Genomic DNA, 21,788 nt, shown 5'->3' with positions numbered 1-21,788 from the left:
TTCATACTTTTCTACTAAATCGGTTTCTCAAAATCAGGTCTACAGATAGGTGGTGCCATTTGGTAGGTCACTAAGTATAGCACCCAATAATTGCCATTATTCCACTGTGCATTCAGTGCAATTACTCAACTTTTAATGTTGTCTCACATAGCCAGACTTATGACTGCAGCATAGGTCAGGAGGCCATAGCAGCTTTAATTGGACAAGAACCGCCCATTTATAAAGGAAAAGTAACATGCAAAAGCGACCAATCACAGTCAGTTTTGTCATTATAGTGTGTTTAGGGGTGTGGTTATTGGAGATTTATCATAGCATGAAATAAACTAAAATGGGGGGGGGGGGGGGATTATTTATATAATGGCATGTGAGTCTCTGAAATAAAAATTTGAATACCTATAAAGATTTGTTGTCACAAACTTGGACAAATTCTGTGATTATTTAATCCTTAAAAGTGCACATTCTATCAACTTGGAACCTTATGAAGACAACTCAATGTCCAGGCGGACTGATAAAACATCCTGCGTCTACTCGCAGAAGTTCCATCGAACCAGCCAATCAGATTTGCGGTGAGTTGATCTAGAAAGCATTTTCCACTTTTCTGTGCTATAAGCATCAAGCGGTTAAAGAACGGACTGTGGGTGGTCTGTGGGCATGCTGTCTGAGGCTGAGACTACTTTTAATGTAACATTTTTAAGCTGAATAGCTATTTTAGAAAAAACTATTTTTTAAATTTGTGACCAAAAATAAATAAATAAATATTGACATAATAATGACAAAATATTCATAATACATTTTGTTTTCATTGTTTTAGTATAATCATTATTACAATGTCAAAAAGCAGTTTATTAAATTTTTTTATCAGTTCTTATTGAACATTTAAATATAAAAATTCTGTATCCGCAAACATAATATTGATCAATCTTTTACCCTAACATAATGACAAATCTGTTTTTTAGGAAGGACATGCAAATTTTCATCTGCCCTACAAATTCACAGCCTACACTTTTAAGCCTGCGAGTAGACGCAGGATGTTTTATCAGTCCGCCTGGACATTGAGTTGTCTTCATAAGGTTTAACAGATGAATCAATCTTTGAGTAGTGAAGGGACATTTAACACTCCCACCCACACATGCTATTCAAGTTGCTGTCAAGCTGGGAAGCTTCAGAAAGTTATAATGCTGTTTGTGTCGCTAGTAAATGCGGAATATCATCCAACACATGACTACACAGACAGCAATAATATATTTCCATTCAGTAACAGATATGTGATGGACACTTCTGTGTCATACATCTTTTCAGACTTGAAAACCAGCTTTACACTTTTAAGATGTTCTAATGCAAAAGGTCAAAGTGAGCAATCTGTAACTGAATCGAAGAGAATTGTTTAATGGAATCGAGACTGAGTGCTGTCTCCATTTTCTGTAAGTACTGGAGAAAGCAGTGTTATCAAATTAGGGTCATTTAATCCAGCTATTTTGTAATGGGGCAGAATCACATTGCGCAATACTGTCGAGAGCTGTGTCCGGATGCATAAAATGCTCCTTCATTGATGTTCTCTCATATGGCTTGTGAGTTCATCACCTTGGTGAGATGTGAGGAAAAGACATGAGCAGAGCCAAAATGTTTAGTTTTCCAGATTTTTTATTTTACTGTCTGAACAAACGTTTGATATTGATAACTCCTCAATTTTTTTTTTTTTAAAGCTGAAGTATATAATTTTTGCAACACTAAAGAAAAAATAAATTCAAAACAGCTTTCTGAATACGCCCCTTGTCTGCAGTTTGAACTTGTAGTTTATCTGTTTTCAAACATTCTGCTAGCCCCTATCCCAACTAAAACCATTGGTTGAGTAACATTGTTGGGATGGGTCTAACGGGTCACTCAATACAAACAGGAATTTTTATAGCACCATAGAGACGGTGTTTACAGTTTTTCGGAAATATTGTCATATAAATGGCTTACTTATATTTGTCTCTGCATATTAAGCTGAGATAGAATCATTTTAACACAGAAAAAGTAAAACACACTCCAGCTTTAATTAATAAAGCACATAGCAAAATATAATGTGTGCAAATGCATGTACACACCCACATATTCACTCCATCATGCAGAACAGAGACATATGACATGACACATGGTAGCCTACATGCGATGCGATTATAAAATCATTTCATAATGTTGCAACACCATGAAATCATGTTGATTGACAGCCTGATATTAGAGCCAGACCAGCAGATAGTAATAATAATCAGGCATGCATTCAGATCAAAGTCAAACAAGACATCTGAGTTATATCGACCCCAGATTAAGTAATCAGAGAGAATTCAGTGGAAAAGGAAAGCCTACCTGATACTTTGGACTGCTGACTAGCGTAACTGGACGTTCGAGAGTGTCCACACAGTCCCAATTCATCAGGCATAGAGCCACAGTTCCCTGATGTCTCTGTGGACATAAGGGATTGAATTAGTCTTAATTCAACCTGCTCATCTGATTTACATGCTTACCCAGGCTGCATTGCCAATTTAACCTGTTCTTTTCTAATTTCCAACATTAATGAAGATTCTGTAATATTTTTGATCTAATATCGCTGGCCCAAAATTATATCTACGCTTTTGTCCATTGAGAGTATAGGTATTCACTGGTGTATTAAACTGTACCTATGATTTGACTATTCAAATAAGGACAGTTTGGAGGTCAATGAAAGATTCTGGGATGAGTGATCAAAAAGAGGATTTTCAACAGGTAGGGATGTGCAAAACATTTGTGTTGCAAACTGCTGGTTTGGACTCAGAAATCATACAAAAAACATAGAGGAGGCTACAGGCAGCCACAGTCACACCGTGTCCTAACCAGATGGCAAACAACAAGCAATAAATTTATATTTTCTACGGTAATGAGTTTTTTCCTAACCAGCAGTAATGAGCGACGTCCTGAATTCAAGATGCCTCATCAAAATTTGTAACAATTTTTCCAGAAGAGAAAGATTGTACATTTAAAACATAACCGCTGCTAAAATGTTTGATATGTTTATGATATCGACTATCCTGGCCCATCCCAAAGTGTCTCACCTTAAAGGGATAGTTCATCCATAAATTAAAATTCTCTCATTTACTCACCCTCATGCCATCCCATGATGTGTTTGACTTACTTTCTTCTGCAAAACACAAAGATTTTTATAAGAACATCTCAGCTCTGTTGGTCCTTACAATGCAAGTGAGTAGTGACCAAATCTGAAGCTACTAAAAGCACATAAAGGCCACATAGAAGTAACCTATATATATATATTTCTACCTTCACTTTCACATTTTGAATAAAAATATTGATCTGTTTCTCACCCACACTTATCATTTTGCTTCTGAAGACATGGATATAACCACTGGAGTCGTATGGATTACTTTTATGTGGCCTTTATGTGCTTTTTGGAGCTTAAAAGGTCTGGTCACCATTCAATTGCATTGTAAGGACCAACCGAGCAGAGATATGTTTCTAAAAATCTTTGTTTTTGAAGAAGAAAGTAAGTCATGCACATCTGGGATGGCATGGGGGTGAGTAAATGAGAGAATTTTTATTTTTGGGTGAACTATCCCTTTAACAAAATTCAAAAGAACAGTAGCAAAACTCTGCCAAAATACTATGATAACTGACATTTAACATGTCCCTCTAAACAAATGGCTCTACTTACTAATTAATCAATTGCCTTAGACAACAAGCAGCATTTTAGCATATTTCACACACAATCATATCTTGTCTACCATTAAAATGTAGGATTAAATGACTATTAATTTTAATATTTTTTATTTATTTTAATAACTAAGTGGAACTGGGACCTGCTTGATATGTCCAAAATTATATTTTAGTAATTTTAAAGGTGTGTATTGGTTGCACACCTGCTCTAGATCATGTAAGGGCCAATCTTACTGTTTCACAATGAGAGCAGAGTGAAGAGAGGCACATGGCTAAATTATACATTAAAGACTGATGCATTTACTAGCCTCTGGACAGAAAAGGCATGCAGCATGTATGAGGGGAATGGAAGAGAGGATAAAAGAGAGAGTGGGGGAAGAGAGAAAGCACTCTTTCAAGCTCCTGTTAGTTCAGCAGCATCAAATCAAACAGACAGTCCTTTTCATTTCTATTGGAATGATATGATATGCAGGATTAATGAGAATCTTCTCACAGAATTTTTGAATAGAACAAGTTGATTAGAGCAACGGCGTTCGACCCGACTTGAGACTTAACATTCGTTCTTCACAAATGCTTATAAACAAAGTCTGTGTATGGTGCTGCTGTAATTGTGTAGCTCATCTTAATTCATCGGCAACAAGGCACACACACTCATTGAAGCTGAAGTGTGTAATTAATGCACCATTGCAGTGGCCCTTTTGTGCAGGTAAGTTTGATTTCGGCTGTTGAGATGTTTACCTGAGAGGCTCAGAAAAGGTTTCTGTGTGTCTCCTCCTTTCCTGTCTTCCAGCAGACTCTCAGCATCACCCTGAATGCCTATCACTGTGGCAGTGGATGGAGGCCTAGAGTTACAGGGAGAATATTACTGATCCACACCAGAGACAGTATAAGGATGAGGGGACGGACCAGTTGTAATCAAAATTAATGGGAGAAATCATAACGCTCAATATGTAGACTATATAAGTCCTAGCTTTCCGTTTCAAGAGCAAATTGCCTTTTTAATTACGTTTAAAAAAAAACAACATATATATAACTAGCATTAATTGGACCGCCTTGAAAAATGCTGTTTTTGCATGAAGTAAGCAAAAAAATAAAATAATGACATGACACCATTATTGTCAGATTTTACTGCTGGTTTGAAATATGTTCTCTTTCAGTCAAGTCGTTTCGAAAACAGACCCATCTATTGGAAAGTTGCGCACCATTTGACTGCTTTTGAAGCCTTTTAAACACGCCTTTTGGCAGCAGGAATTGGCTGCTGACATCATGGGCCCCGCATTCCCGAATAAAATCAGGCAGCAGCTCAATTCCTCTTCAGAAATTCGCAACTTGGAATTGTCTATGGATTGGCCGAAATACTGCAACTTAACTGCTCGAGGAAGAAAAGTTTGCGCTCAACTTCGTGAACTTTGTGGTATTCTGTGGTCGATTTCATCACATTCTGGTTGGCTTGTCCTTCAATGTATTCGCTGCTGTAGCTTGCAAACAAGTTGCCAGGATAATTTATTAAAATTCTTGTGACTAGCATTGCTAGTATGTACCTCGGCCACTTCGGCTTGCTTGAGGACCGTGCAGAGAAAAGAAAGGTTCCTCTCAGACTCATGCCAACTCTCTGCTTTATGAGTACTATCGCGCATAAAACACACCACTTAATGCGTATGGGAACAATATAGAGAGGAAAGACTCACATCGCATTTGTGCTTCGTGCCTCAGACTGGAGCACGCGCATGTGTCAGCCAGCCATTCAAAAGGGCCCTTTCACAACCGGCGACCTATTTGTCACATTTTGCCGTTACATTGCTAACTTCTTAGGTGTCAAATGTCCAGCGGCTCCTCCAATACAGGAATAGACTGAACAGGAACTTTGTTTCTCAGTCCTTATTATCTTCCAAAATGACCGTCCCAGCATTTGAGGACTGTCTCCTTGATGTGACAGAAATTTGGGATAAACCCTTTTCTGCACGAGTGCATGTTGCAGGGTTTAATGCGTTTTTGGAAATGGAGGATGCTGTGAACAGAGGCTTTTTGGATTGCCCTAAAGTGGAACAGTCTCTAGCTTCTTATCTGGCCCCTGAGATGAATTTGGGGTTGAATTCAGCACCTCAACAGCCCCAGATACAGCCAAGGGTCTCAGCCTAGCTTCTGGAAAAACAATTACAAGACTCAGGCGCAAGTAGTTAGAGCTCTAATAGTTTATCTACTGCTTGCATATGTGGCTGAGCTGCAGGCTGATGTGGGCACCGTAATCAAGGAGGGTAAGCCGGTTAAGAACTTATGGACTGAAATATGCACTGCTATGGACTTTCTCACTCCCCCGCCCCACACAGTGCTTTGGCATGCCCACCCTGTCGCTGGCCACCTCCTAAATGTCCTCAGCTTACAGTCTGTCTGCCCGAGCATGTTCCTAATGCTGCTGCTCCACAAGGAGCTTAGGCGAGGAGACCTCATCCTCCAGAACCGAAGAGATCTCAGGGATGCAACATCCCTGAGAAAAAGCAGGGGTAGTTATGTGCTTGCCCCGCAATACCCTAAGAGGAGTGAGGCCAGTGATAATACCCCTTGCCTCCCCTCATTCAAAATTATATTAACTTGTAGTCAGGGGTCTGCCTGTTAAGGGAGAAGGGGCTGATAATCATGGCATATATAGACGATTACCTAATATGTGCGGCAATGGAAAAACAGGTGAGAGAACACACGTTAATCTTCGTCTCTCATCTGTAGTCTCTGGGGTTTATAATCAACCATCAGAAAAGTGTCTTTACTCCAACTCAGAGTATAGATTTCCTGGGGCTCATTTTGAACTAAATCACGTTCAAAGCAACGGTGTCAGACAGAAGGGCAAAGGCATTTCATGAATGCCTCTCGTGCTTTCATTCCAAAGTGAAAGTGCGCTTTTGTTTGTGTCTGCTTGGACTGATGCCGTCTGCGATTGCCATCATTCCACTGGGACGTATGTTAATGAGAAATGTGGAGAGGTGGTACATTCTTTAAACCTGGACACTAAACGGGGTGCACACAAGAACAATACTGTTCTAATCTCTTGTGCATGCCTCAGAGCACTTCAGGTGTGGAGGGATCCAGCCCCATTTCCCAGGGGCTTGTTGATGTTCGTGATTATGACTCACAAGGTCATTATGACAGACGCATCCCTCACAGGTTGGGGAGCACTGCTGGAGGGGTGTGCAGCAAGCAGCAGATGGTCAACTTTTCAGAGTCAGTACCGTATAAACTTTCTGGAGTTACTTGCTGTGTACCTCGCCCTAAAGTGTGTTTGTGTCTTTTTGTTTAAGTTAATCATTAAATGAATATGTATGTTGTTAAGCCGGTTCTCGCCTCCTCCTTTCCCTTTATCCTGGTTACATTCTGCAATATCAGCCTGTCATGTGGGATTTGATGGTGTATTGCCATGGGCACATCCACTTGCATGTTGTTTTTTAAAAGGGCTTAGTCAGCTTCGCCTGAATCCTAAATCAGTGTTTCCGTTATGGGACTTGGCAGTTGTTTTAAATTCTTTGTGTGAAGCACCACTCAGGCATTGTATGAGGTGGATTTAAAGATCTTGTGTTACAAGACAACTCTCTTAGTCTTACTTGCGTTGGGGAACTTAATTCACTGTCGGTCCATCCATCATGTACCGAGTTCAGTGCTGACGGCTCTGAAGTCATTTTACGCCCAAACGCTGCTTTTATACCTAAAGTTACTAAGGCTTATGCGTATTCATATTTTCGACTGTCATCATTCTGCATGCCTCCCTTTTCATTGGCGGAATGCCAGAGATTGCATGCTCTTTGCCCTGTTCACGCCTTACGTATTTATATTGACAGGATTTAGACTTTGTCAACAACTGTTTGTATGTTTTTCCAAGCCGGATAAAGGCTGTGCTTTATCAAAACAATGCCTTTCGCACTGGATAGTCGAGGCTATTACTATATATTATTGTGTGGGAAAAGAACTCTCGCATTCTGTAAAAGCTCATTCTACCAGGGCTGTGGTGTCATCCTGGACCTTATTTAAAGGTATTTCTGTTGAGGATACCTGTGCAGCTGCAAGTTGGGCTTCTTCTCACACTTTTGTCAAGTATTATAGGTGTGATGTAACCCCGCCTAAAGTGGTTCATGCTGTTCTAGGGGCAGGAAGCTCTGTTTTGGAGATAATGATGTTTTCTGTATTGCAGGGGCGTGTTTAACATCTCCCGTAGAGTGGTCTGTGTCGAAACTAATTGACTGAAAGAGAACACCTGGTTACATAGAAAACCGAGGTTACACTGATGGAAAGAAGTGAGACACAGACCAGGAGAGCCCCGCAATCCCAGCTCATCTTTCAGAGCCATTAATTCTGAAGAGGAATTGAGCTGCTGCCTGATTTTATTAGGGAGGGCAGAACCCCGATGTCAGCAGACAATTCCTGTTGCCTAAAGGCATGTTTAAAAGGCTTCAAGAGCAGTTGCACGGGGCACACCTTTCCAAAAGAATGGTCTGTGTCTCACTCCTTTCCTTCAGAGAACCGAGGTTACACTAGGCAACGGGATGCTACTGAAGTATAATTTTAACAAATATTTTATTTTCGGTCATTCCCCAAATCAAGTACCTAGGCGCTGTAGGGTGTACTTGTTTCCCCTCCTGCCCAGGAGTGTTGCCAACTTATCTTAAAGGTTCAATACAAGTTAAGCTCAATCGACAGCATTTGTGGAATAATGTTGATTTCCACAAAAAATAATTTTGGCTCATCCTTCTTTTATTAATAAAATGTAAACATCTCAAGTCACAGTAAGGCACTTTTGACGAGAATGGGGCCAATCCATAAACATTAGAATAAACATAGGTTAAAAAGTATAGCCACAAGACAAAACTGCATTATATGTGTTCAAATTATTTTAGTGTACTAGAATCACACTAAAAACGTTGATGTCATGACAATGTAACACAGGTAAATCTGTGATTTTATCACACAAAAATCATTATACGTATAATCTTTATGTCTTGTAGCTATACTTTTGAAACAGTATGTACTACCACTAAAAAGGGGCTCACTCTGCACAATATATAGTGACCTACCAAAGAAGAGAGCTTAGGGAGCATTACCTATGCAATAAAAGAAAAATAAGGAAGTGCATAAGTGAAAGAATGCATGAATCAAGAGAAAGAGAGAAAGAGCTCTGAGAATGACTGGTAATGCCTAGCAGGGCTAATGGGCCAATGTGATATCACCCTCTACCCTCAGTTGCCTCTGGTTCTGAGACAGTCAATCCATGCATCTTATCATGTGGCTCATTGTGCATGACACCGTGGAGACACCCAGCATGTGGAGGCTCATGCTACTCTCCGTGATCCACGCACAACTTACAACGCACCCCATTGAGAGCAAGAAACACTAAATCGCAACCATGAGGAGGTAACTCTACCCTCCATGTGACTCTACCCTCCCTAGCAACCAGGCCAATTTTTTTGCTTAGGAGACCTGGCTGGAGTCACTCAGCACACCATGGATTCAAACTCATGACTCCAGGGGTGGTAGTCAGGGTCAATACACGCTGAATTGGTAAAAATTATTCAGCACTGGCTGTCACTTGTTTGTTTGACAGTGCAAAGAGAGAGCATTGAGATTTTGTTCCCAAAGTACACAAAAACATTGCAACATTAAAGTTAAATCATGTCAAATAATTGTTCTTTTTTATAATTTTTTTTATTTGTGCTTTTTCCAATACACATTTTTCCAAAGCAGCTTTACAGAAAATCAGCTGTAATGTCTGTAACTACTCAAAAACATGAAAAACCAACACTCCTGGAAACATAAATAAACAATTTGATAAAAAAAAAAAAATAATCTTTCTATGGCATTATTAAAAATTTCACAACTTTGTCCTGCTGTCCACATTAGATGACGTCGACGCAAAAAATACGTCGACGCAAAATATGCGCGTCGATTCGTCAGACCCAAAACAAAGATGGCGGCGCTGGCGATTAGTAGCAACACGAGTGGCTCCTCAGACTATCAGAAGTGCAAGGCGGCATGCACTCGTTCCTCTAAAGTATGGGAATTCTTTAATTTAAAAGGAAACAATTCCGTGATATGTCGTCTTTGCAAAATGGAGATGGCCTTCCATTCTAGCACCACGGCAATGCACCAGCACCTTAAGAGGCGCCACCCGGTTGCAGCTGCAGATGACAGAGCACCGTAAGTTTTTTTCAACTCCCCACTTTGCACTCGATGTTGGAGTAGGCTATAATACGTTGTCGACACCTAAAGTTTTCGCTTATAGCTATTAATAATGCGCTTATAGCTATGAATGTAGTGAAAAATACATAGAGGACACTGACAACGCGCTGACAGACAGGACCAAGCAGGTAACATTTAATAAAGTCTCAACTTTCAAATTTGGTCATTCAAAAAAATTAAACCATAAATAGGCCTACTATTTTGTGGCTCTTTAATGTGTCGTGACAGATTGCCTCAGTTAAAGCTGCTCGTGAACCGATCATCTTTTCCTTGGTTAATTTATACAAATAGGATAAACACGAATGTAGCCTACATCAGAAGGACTGTTGTTTTAACCACGGAAAGACGTCAGTACGGTAGCCTACAATCCATTATTCAAATTCAAATCCACCGACGTTAATCTTCTCTCTCCTGACTACTTTGTCGGACAAAAATGGCGTATTATTATTGATTGATCAGATCGCCAGTCAATCAAACTCCCGGCAAATGTTTTTTTTTTTACATTTTATACACCCCCCACCCCCAATGAAACCGGTATTACCGGTGTTGTCACAAGTCGATTAATCGAATCGGACTGGAAAAAATGAATCGTTAGATTAATCGATGCATCGAAAAAATAATCGCTAGATTAATCGTTTATCCCAGCCCTAGTCCACATATATGTACACACATTTTTAAAAAAAACTATTTGCTCTAGATTTTTTATTTTTTTTTTCGTTTATTTGTATGTTTATTAGGTGCTACTAGTTACAAATCAAAAAAGGAAATGGAAAATGCACACAACAGTCATGCTCTGGTTTCAGAAGGCTAGACCTCATAAACAAGCATATGGTTAAAATGGATTTCAAGCACAACATTTTCAAATGCGGAATTAAAGAACAGAACTATCTCAATCCTCCAACTGATGATGGTCCACAAAAAGCACCCTGAATCTCTGAACACTATCCTCTGCTCCATGCTCCAACCCACACAAAAGTTTTGGCAGGTTTTTGCATTCCTGCCCAGTGTGTGTATGTGTGCATGTGTGTGGGTGGACAGTGTTGGTTTCCTCTTTGACTCTGCATGCAAATTTGTGTTCAAAGCTCTGAATGATTCCCCAGAGCTCTCATGCACACTTTCTCTCCAACACAATGAGAACCTTTAGAGAAAATACTATAAAAGGAGCCTCAAATCTCAGAGTGGAAAAGGTCTCTGTAGGCCTTCAACTAAATTTAAATAAAAAAATGGAGATATGGTGGTGTAGAGGTAAAAATAGCCCCCTTAGAACCAAACTTCAGTTTATCTCTCTCACTTCAATAGTGTCACCCACTGGATTATAAATCATTCAAAAAATATTTAAAAGTAATACTCACGTTTTGAAGCAAGGGTCCCCAGACATTAACTGTGTGCTAATAATCACCTGCAGGTAGAGACAAATAACAACATAAATGTACAAACACTGGATGTACATGATATGAATGCTGCATGATTTGAGGTTAAAAGGGATAGTTCACCTAAAAATGAAAATTCTCATATCGAGTCATGTGACGCCATACGAGGGTCGGACGTGTGAACGGCGAGTCCTGTGCACTTTGCTAGTTTTAATACCTTTTATGACATAAACCGTGAAATTCAATACACAGTGTTTAATAACTGTTCTAGGAGGACAATATGTCAAATAATTCAAAATCCTCTGGCTCTGGAGACATTAAAAAACACTTACATGCTCACGCTAACACCCCTGAGCAGGCCGCAGGCCTGGAAGTCGATTTGGTCGGAGAGATGCGGCGAGAGATGCTGAACATGTCGCCAATGCTGACGAAGGTCGTTGCTGACTTGGAGAATCTTGCTGTGATACGTTGATCGATCACTGCCATAAAGGCGAAGTTTACTGATGTGGTCACAAGAGTGGGGGATGTCGAGAAACAGATCGATTATCTGGAGTCATCGGAGAGGGAATTATCTGCTAATCCGTAATCCAAAACATTCTGATTCTTAAAAAGGACAAAGATCCAAGCGAGTGTAAGAGATACAGAGTTACAGAGTTAAATTGTGTGATTTAGTTAGTTAATTTTAACCCTTTAATAAAAAGTTTTTCGAGCAATGTTGGCAGGTGGGCTTCATTACATTTATCTATGATTGGTAAGGTTAATGTTTAAAAAAAAAAAAAAAAAAAGAACTGTATTCCAAAATTCAACTTCCTGCTACAATCTCTCCCTGTATATGTCCCCCTCTCTTATTTCAAGCAGTTTGATAGCATAGCGAAGTCCTTCATTTAGAATGGTAAATTCAAATGGCTAATCCCAGATTACATTACAGTAAATTGCATAGGCTGATTGACAAAGGCAGTCTAGGCCTATGCAAGATTTTGTTTTATTATTATGCATTCGGTCTCAGACATTTTGTTCATTGGTCGCTCCCACCTGTGAGAGCCCCTCCCTGATTTTGTATTGAACAGGATGTTCTTGCCCCTATTTCTCCATTGCAAAGCCTTTCTTTCAAACTATTTGAAGAAGTTAAGTTACACCCTGTTATCTCGCATTTGCACTCGGTATGGACAAAAGTGTCCAGAGTGTTTAAATGTAGCCTTGAACCCTAGGTAACTAAGTGAGTAGAGACGCTGACTACCATCCCCGGAGTCGCGAGTTTGATTCCAGGCATGCTGAGTGACTCTAACCAGGTCTCCTAAGCAACCAAATTGGCCCGGTTGCTAGGGAGGGTAGAGTCATATGGGGTAACCTCCTCCTGGTCACTATAATGTGGTTCTCGCTCTCGGTGGGGCACGTAGTGAGTTGTGCGTGAAGCCTCCACACATGCTATGTCTCTGTGGTAACGCGCGGATTGACAATCTCAGAAGCGGAGGCAACTGAGAATCGTCCTCTGCCACCTGGATTGAGGCACGTCACTATGCCACCAATGTAGCCTCGAGCATATGGCTGAACCCACAATTATGTATTAATAAATCCCCTTTCTGCTGGAGAGAGTGGATTGAGAGGGAAGTTAATACACTCGGTGTCCTATATGAGAGTGGAATGATGAGATCCTTTAAAAATATGGTTCAACATTTTGGGATTCCCAGATTTCAGTTCTTTAGGTATTTGCAGCTGAGCCACCTGCTCTGTACTATATTTTGGGAGCATACACCCCCCTAAAGCGGCAGATACTCTGGGAGTGGTGATTACTGCTTTTGGAAAAGGTCATTAGGCATCAAAATATTCCACATATTAATTACAGAAATTACCCAATTGTCCCTCTCCACTATTCCTCCCCCAGGAAGGCCAAATAAGTGCCCCACTTCTTGCCATAATCACCCAACCTGCCCGGTAGTCTATGATATAACTCCTCAAAAGCCGCCACTCTGCCACCACTCATGAAATGAGGGTGCACTCGGCGACTTCCATCCCCTGAGAATCACCTGCCTGCCGATAATCAGACAAGAATCCAATTTTTTATGTGTTTATATTAATTATTAATACCTGCCCCATCACCCAAAATAAAAGTCTGGAGTAGAATAAAAACTAAGTGTCCAAGACCTCACAGACAAAACTCTGAACCCCCGACCAAAACTTTGAATCTCAACACAGAACCAAAAAACATGGGCCATGTCCCAATCCTCCAACTAGCATCGCCAACAAGTAGGTGTGTCTTTAAGGCCAATCCTATACAGTCAAAGGGAGTCCAATAAAAACGATGCACTTAAATTGAATGAGGCACATCCCTAGACATAGACTTGACATTTACAAAAAATGCGACCCCATTCTCCATCTTCTAGTACTAAATTAAATTCACTCTCCCATAACTTCTTAAGAGATGTTAAAACCCCGTCGCCAAGACTCAGGAATAGTACGTTGAAGCTTCATGATCTTTTCTAAAAGCAGCAAGCACCATCTCAAGAGTGTCTGCTGTTTTAGAGGCTGCGTACTACACCCAAAGGTGGTACAGCAAAGATGGCGCAGCTGTAAATATCTGAAGAACTGAGATCTGGGAATCCCATACTGCTGTATAATATTTCTAAGGATAAGTTTCTCAATGCTCCATTTTCATACAGATCACCCAGTGTAGCAACTCCCTTCTCAATCCATTCAGTCCAGCAAAAGGGGGACTTGTTAATATACAATTTAGGGTTTAACCAAATATTTGCGGGAACGTTCCGGTAAATGTTCAGGAAACTTTTGTCCACACTAACTGCATGTATGAGATAACAGGATGTGTCTTTACTTCTCCAGGCAGCTTGGTAGAAAGACATTGCAATGGCAAGATAGGGGCAAGGACCTCCTGTTCAATAAAGAGCCAGGGAGGAGCTATTTCAGGCGGAAGCGACCAATGCGCCAAATGTCTGAGAACAAAAGCATACTATTAAAACAAAATCTTGGGGAGACCCAACCCACCTTTGTCAATTGGCCTGTGTAGACTTGTTAGAAAGCAATCGAGGATGTTAACCATTCCAGATAAAGGATTTAGCTATGCTATCAAATTGTTTAAAATAAAAGAGGGGAAATTCAATGGAGAGAAACTGTAATATGTAGTTACATTTTGGAATACCATACATTTTTATAACATTAACCTTCCCAATCATAGATAAATGCAATGAGGCCCACCTGCCCACATCACTCGAAAACCTTTTTAGTAAAGGGTCAAAATGAACCGTTTCATATGTTTTACAGGCTTTTATTGGCAAAACATTCAATATATGCAAAGAGTCAATGTTTACAGTGTTGACCCTTGTTCTTCAAAACCTCTGCAATTCGCTCTGGCCTGCTGGATATCAGCTTCTGGGCCAAACCCTGACTGATGGCGATCCATTCTTGCCTTATTAGCGCTCGGAGTTGATCACAATTTGTGGGCTTCTGCGTGTCCACTCGCCTTTTGAGGATTAACAACAGGTTCTCCATGGGATTAAGATCCGGGGAGTTGCCCGGCCACAGATCCAAAATTTCAATGTAATGATCTCCGAGCCACTTCATTATCACTCTTGCCTTGTGAAATGGTGCTCCATCATGCTGGAAAATGCACGGATCACCACTAAATTGCTCCTGGATCGTTGGGAGCAGTTGCTCTTGCAGGATGTTTTAATACTATTCTTTATTCAAGGCAGTGTTTTTGGGCAGAACTGTGAGAGAACCCACTCACTTGGATGAAAGCAACCCCACACATGAATGGTCTCAGGATGCTTCACTGTTGGCACGATACAGGACTCACGGAAGCGTTCACCTTTTATTCTCCGGACTATTGATTTTCCAGATGTCCCAAACAGTCGGAAGGGGGCTTCATCTGAGAAAATAACTTTGCATCAGTCTTCTGCTGTCCAATCCTTGTACTTCCTGCAGAATTTCAGTCTGTCCTTGATGATTTTCTTGGAGAGAAGTGGCTTCTTTGCTGCCCTTCTTGACACCAGGCCATTGTCCAAAATTTTCGCCTCACTGTGCATGCTGATGTACTCACACCAATCTGCTGCCAATATTGAGCAAGCTCTGCACTGATGGTGACACAATTCCATAGCTGTCTCCTCAGGAGGAGAAGTCCTGGCTCTTGCTGGACACTCTGGGACGTCCTGAAGCCTTCTTCACTGCAGTTAAACCTCTCTCCATGATGTTCTTGATGATCCAGTAAATGGTTCTTTCAGGTGCAAAATTCTTTGCAGCAATTTCCTTGCATGTGAGGCAATTTTGATGCAAAGCGATGATGGCTGCACATCTTTCTTTAGAGGTAACCATTGCTAACAACAACACAATGATTGGAAGCACTTCTTCCCTACGTTTATAGCAATCAGTCTGCTCTTATAATTCAATCAGAATGATAGTGTGATTTCACCTGACTAGTACTCGTTCACACTTTCCTATGTGCTGCTGATATGATTAGTGAAATTATGTTGGCTGGTCATTTTGTTCCATGGCCAAAAAAACTGTGAAATTTGGTTTTTTTGATGCACAATAATCTAGAAACAATGTGAATCAACACCACAACAACTGAAGCAGGAAACTTTGCGAAACACAAAATGTATGTCACTGCCAATCATTTTGGCCAAGGCTGTAGATCTAGTGGCATCGGAGACAAATAATAAAATATCATCTTCATAAAGCAAAAGCTTATGCGCCATACCTGCCGCCATCAACCCTAGAAAATCATCCTCCTTTTTTATTGCGGAACAATAATGGGGAAAGTGCCCCTATCCAGAATAAAATAATCAGAAATTAATCATTTTGTTTGTCCCACCGCTACAGGGTGTCTATAAAGAAGCTTAATCCATACAATATAAGTATTTCCGAACCCTTATATTTCCAAAATCTTAAAAAGATCATCCCATTCTACCATATCAAATGCCTTTTGACCGTCAAGTGAGATGGCAGCGACCAGAGTCTGATCATTCGCCACTGACCACATGATATTGATGAAATGCCTAAAGTTATAAATAGAGGTACGACCCCGAATAAATCCCACCTGATCTATATGTATAAGAGATGTAATAACTTTACTTAATCAGTTAGCCAAAATCTTGGACAAAATTTTTACATCTCGCTGGATCAGGGAAATTGGATGGTAACTTTTACACTTGCTTGGATTTTTGTCCTTTTTAAGAATCAGACTGATCCGGGCTTGTGTCAAGGTTGGTGGAAGCTTTCCATTCTTTAATGATTCCGTATAAACTTCTAACATAAGTGGAGCCAATTCTGTAGCATAAGATCTAAAAATTCAGCGGCAAAGCCTTCTGGCCCCGGAGCCTTGCCTGTAGGCAAGGCCTTAATTACCTAGTCAATCTCCTCCAAGGTTATCTGAGAATCAAGATTTTTTTTTTGCTCAGTCGTCAATTTAGGAAGTTCTAATGGTTCCACAAATGTTCTAATATCTTCCTCAGTGGACAAAGATGTGGAACTATAGAGACCAAGATAGAACTTTTTGAAAGCATTTTTTATATCAATGGCTGAAGTAAATATTTCACCACCAGCAGATTTCACTGAGGGAATGGTAGAAAAAGACTCTCTCTCTGCTTTATATATCTAGCCAAAAGTTTCCCTGCTTTGTCCCCCAATTCAAAGTATAACTGTCTTGCCCTGAACAACCAAAACTCCACTTTACGAAACAAAATAGTATTATATCTGTATTTCAATCAGGTCAATTATCTGAGGCCATCAGATGACATTCGGTGCTTCAGCTCTGCCTCGGCACAAGTTTGTGTGCTTTGGATTTTTTGGCGAATGAGGCATACTATATGATCCGACCACTAAGAACAGCCTTAAGTGCCTCCCAAGCCATACCCACAGAGGATACGGAGCACCAATTGGTCTCCATATAAACATTGATTTCAGTCTATATCATTTGCTGGAAATCAGGATTTTGCAAAAGGGGTACATTAAATCGCCAACTATATGATTTCTTTTTCTCTGTATGTGGCACAGAAGAAATTAGGGATTTAGATATATTTAAAAAAAAATCTATCCTAGAATAAATCTTGTGAACTGATGAAAAAAATGTATAGTCCCTAAAAATGGAATTTAGTGATGGTGCTATTTTTTTTACATTAGTAATGTCCTGACTATACTTTGTGATCAGTTGAATGCCACTTTGGTGAATTAAAGTACTAATTACTTTCCAAAACAGCAAAATATGTACACCATTCCAAACTTTTGGCAGCAAGTGTATAGTAAAAAGGGACATAAATATTGATCTGTTTCTCACCCACACCTATTATACTGCTACTTAAGACATGGATTAAACCACTGAAGTTGAAATATTCTTCAAAAAATGTTTGATTGTGTTTTGCCGAAGAAAGAAAGTCATACACATCTTAGATGGCATGAGGGTGAGCAAATGATGAGAGATTTTTCATTTTTGGGTGAACTATCCCTTTAATTCTCTGTAAAACAAATGTGTGGGGCCAGTTACGAATCAAATTTTAGCTAATACTTTGTGTTGTTAATAAATAATGTTCATTTATATCTTGCAAACATAAACATTTATGTAGATTTGCTGCAAATCCTGCTGATTTAAATTAATTTATTTTAAACCCCTAATGTTTTTAAATTATTTGTTTCTTTGGATTTACCATAAAAACATTGCATGCACACAACGACACTTATGTTTGTCTGCCGCGGATGCATTAACCCTCTGGGGTCTGAGGGTGTTTTGACATTTGTGCTTTTTTCAGTTGCTTAAAATCACATTAATAGCTAAAGTCTGATAACACTGTATTCAGCACAAACTGGGCTATAATAATATGTGAGCAACATGTAGGTACAGGTTTGTATTTTTGAGAAAATGTTTATGTGTGGTTTTTGAAAAAACAAAAATTTTAAGTCACTGAAATAAGGCCATATAACACATACTAAACATTTGTCCACAAGCCTTTTGAGAACTAGATCTTGTAGCCTATAGTTTTTGCTACAAAATAATGTTAAAATCATCCTGATCACTCATTCATACAAAATAATACAATAATTTAACTTTTGTAAGACACCTTTAGTGTTAGAAAGGTCATATGCGAAGAGGAGTGAATGATCATGAATATTGAGGTTATTCACACCTGAGGAGACAAAAGACCCCTCCCCTGGGCCTATCACTGAGGAATGTGACAGAAAGAGAATAAATGTGAGGAGACTTATTGATCAAAATCAAGTTAAAAGAAGTAATCTGACTATACATTTTCTTTACATAAAGACTTTACTTAATTTTATACCTACACTACCGTATAAAAGTTTTAGAAGAAGTCTCTTCTGTTCACCAAGAATGCATTTATTTGATCCAAAATACAGTAAAAACATTGTGTGAACTCTTTTTACAATTTAAAAGAACAGTTTTCATCAAAGCTGAATTTTCAGCATCATTACTGCAGTCTTCAGTGTCATATGATCCTTCAGAAACCATTATAAGATGCTGATTTTCTAATATGGGCATATTTAAAGTGCATTTTATTCATTTACACCTGAACAGATATTTGCAAGCACTGTTGATGATAATGAGGCAGCATAAACACTAGATAAAATTGTAATATTGTGAACATTCATGTAATTTGATATCATATTACATATCATATTTATATCATACAGCATACAATTTAAATACCTGCTTTAGCCGAAACATCATTTAAATGTAACTAAAACTTGCTTATTACAACATATTTCAATACTCTGAATCCTGGCTATAAAATAGCATGTCAACTAATGAAAACTGAATGACTTACTAGTCTGAAATTGTATCCTCGGCTGGATAAAGTCTCTGAGTCCTGCTCTTATTCTGAGGAAAATGTTAACCCTTCGTCACTATCCAGGAGCTTTCTCAATTGTGTATTGTGCTGTCTTTCAAATGCGCAGATAAGTAAAAGAACTATATGTTTTCACGGCACAGTCGGGGGAGTGTACCATTTGATTTGATCGTCTCAGCACATTAGCGTATGAATGGCATGCTCTGCTGGTGGGTGTGATCACATTAGAGATAATTAGATGAACCAGTAAAAAAATGTACATCACTTTGTTCCATACAGATTATATTGCAGGAGAATATTTGTTTTAAATTTGAATTGTTTTATTTAAAAGTAGACATTTTAAGCTTTCTTTAGACATATGTTTCATGTTGTGTGATAAGTATTCGCGGAGTTTCAGTTAATTTGTTTGACGTGTTTCAGAAATATGCTGGTGGAGACAGATAAGTCTGACAGCTCACCCTTTTTATTTTCTTTATTTTACAAAAGCACAAGGTTTTGTTGTTATTGTGAGTGTACACAAATAAAAGTAGACCAATTATAGTCTCTAATGATGTCTTACACTTATCTGTATACCCAAAAATTACGGAGTATTTTAAGTTGTTTCCGCTTTAATGACGAAAATATCCAGCAGGACGCGCCGGCGCGTCCGTCGACCCCAGAGTGTTAATTGTGCAACGACATGAGTTTGTCTTCTGGAATCCACGGATGTGTTGCAAAAGATGTGAAGAATGTGAGTTGCTCAATGAAGCCAATTAATTTGGAGACAAGCAGGTATAATAAATGCCTTATTCCATAATACATCGCATAATTGCGATCAGGAGCCTGCAAAGCCACAAATTATATGTCATTAATATCGGTTAACTTCTGTGAATGAGGACGATTGCATTCATATCTGAAGCAAACCGTAGCAAGCAGACTGGGTTCAGATTGCAGGTGCGCACCAGTTCAGAAAACAGCATTCACATTATCCAAACTTGGGTGTGCATCAAATGTGCTGGTGTGAAAGCACCCTAAGAGGTTGCCTGAACATTTCTGTACCTTAAGAATGGAGTTGTCTTGCCTAGTGTTCTTGGTGTCATAACCCTCCAGCAGACACCTACGTGTGGTACTACCTGACCCTGCAAACTCAGCCAGGTTGAGATCAGCAAAACCCAGCTGTATAGATAAAAAGAACAATACATGATCAGGGAAGAAATCAAATTTGATCTTGCTTTTGCCAGTAGCAAAACATAAGATGTCATGAAAGGCACTGATGCTTCAAAGCCTCAAGCTTAACTAAAAGGTTAATGCTTTTATGAACAGAGGTGCACAGGAAACATATTGCACTAGCACATACACAAACAGAATTGTATACAAACACGATGTTCTCTAGAGTGATCTATTTTAAGCTGTTCATTTTGCTATCAATAATTTACAATCCTTTGTCATGTCTACTTGATGAATTACCAATGCCCTGAGTTTTTCTTTCATGAAAGGTAATTTAAATTACAAGGACATGAACAAATATAGGTTCGTTTTAAGTATACCGTCACTGGTAAAGTCAATAAAAGGGAAGAATCATTTACCTTTGCGTAAGTCTTTCCACCTTTCAGTTCCTGTTAAAAAACATTGAAATCATTAGCTGTAAAATAAACTCTAAACTTCTGAATGGAATTTATTGTAGACAAAAAAATGTGTGAACTCTACAGTTGTGTGTTTGTACCTTTCTGACTGAAACTCGACACACACAGGGGTCAAGGACTCCAGTTCCAGCATTAGCACTCATTTTACAGGGAAAGGAGAATCTCTTTCTCCAGTGTACACAGTTAGCCTGAACTGTCTCCCTGTCAAACACACAAAATGTTGTTACATTTTATATATTTTTTATACTTACAGTGTATCATTTTGTGTTTCACGGGAATCGGACCCTTGACCTTGGCATTTCTGCACCATACTTTAATAGTTGAGCTAATTTGAGGTGCCACTGAATAAAACACAGCCCCAGCTCAAGACTTTAAAACAAGCATGCACTCATCCAAAAAGTATAAACCCTCTCTCCCACACAATCTGACTTTCATTTGCAAAATCCAACAGTGGTGGACAGTTCCTGCCGCTTGCTCCTCAGGGAGATCTTAGAATGATTTCTCAACAGAATGAGTCACACCCAATCCAACACATTACAATGGAGTGGTTTTAAAGGAATATTCTGTGTTCAATGGGGGCAGTGGTGGCTCAGTGGTTGAGGTTCAGGGTTACTGACCAGAAGGTTGGGGGTTCAAGCCCCAGCACCACCAAGATGCCACTGTTGGGCCCTTGAGCAAGGCCCTTAATTCCAGGTTGCTCCGGGGGGATTGTCCCTGTAATAACTGCACTGTAAGTCGCTTTGGATAAAAGCGTCTGCCAAATGCATAAATGTAAATGCAATACAAGTTAAGCTCAATCAACAGCACTTGTGATATAATGTTGAATACCACAAAATTTAATTTCAACTCGTCCCTCCTTTTCTTGAAACAAAAGCAAAAATTGAGGTTACAGTGAGGCACTTACAATGGAAGTGAATCAGGGACATAGACAAAAATGTTGTTTTAGGGTTTGTTGACATTACATCGTCATGGCAACAGAGTTTTAAAATTGGCTATAACTTTACACAGAAAAGATTAGCAAGCGGTTTTATCAAACTAAAATCATGTTAACATGCTTATTGTTTGTCTTGTGGCTATACTTTTGAAATGGT

General features: G+C 39.4%; 1 protein-coding gene across 2 annotated transcripts in view; it reads right to left on the bottom strand.

Annotated features, from left to right (window-relative positions):
• The window catches only part of LOC127622171 (protein FAM102B-like), a 37,440-nt gene that overhangs the window by 6,263 nt on the left and 9,389 nt on the right, over window positions 1-21,788 (bottom strand). Inside the window, exons 2-7 of one of the 2 annotated variants that reach the window (XM_052096148.1) lie at window positions 20,778-20,898; window positions 20,641-20,670; window positions 20,114-20,230; window positions 11,253-11,299; window positions 4,423-4,526; window positions 2,347-2,442 (exon numbers count right to left, since the gene is read on the bottom strand). In XM_052096148.1, coding sequence (XP_051952108.1) covers window positions 2,347-2,442; window positions 4,423-4,526; window positions 11,253-11,299; window positions 20,114-20,230; window positions 20,641-20,670; window positions 20,778-20,898 — 515 coding nt within the window. The remainder of the gene's footprint in view (window positions 1-2,346; window positions 2,443-4,422; window positions 4,527-11,252; window positions 11,300-20,113; window positions 20,231-20,640; window positions 20,671-20,777; window positions 20,899-21,788) is intronic. The other variant, XM_052096149.1, reaches the window with a different exon arrangement.

The sequence above is a fragment of the Xyrauchen texanus genome, chromosome 28, assembly GCF_025860055.1.
Source record: "Xyrauchen texanus isolate HMW12.3.18 chromosome 28, RBS_HiC_50CHRs, whole genome shotgun sequence".
NCBI classification, from domain to species: domain Eukaryota; kingdom Metazoa; phylum Chordata; class Actinopteri; order Cypriniformes; family Catostomidae; genus Xyrauchen; species Xyrauchen texanus.
Note: the sequence above shows the minus strand (reverse complement) of the source record. Positions and strands in the feature narration are given on the sequence as shown.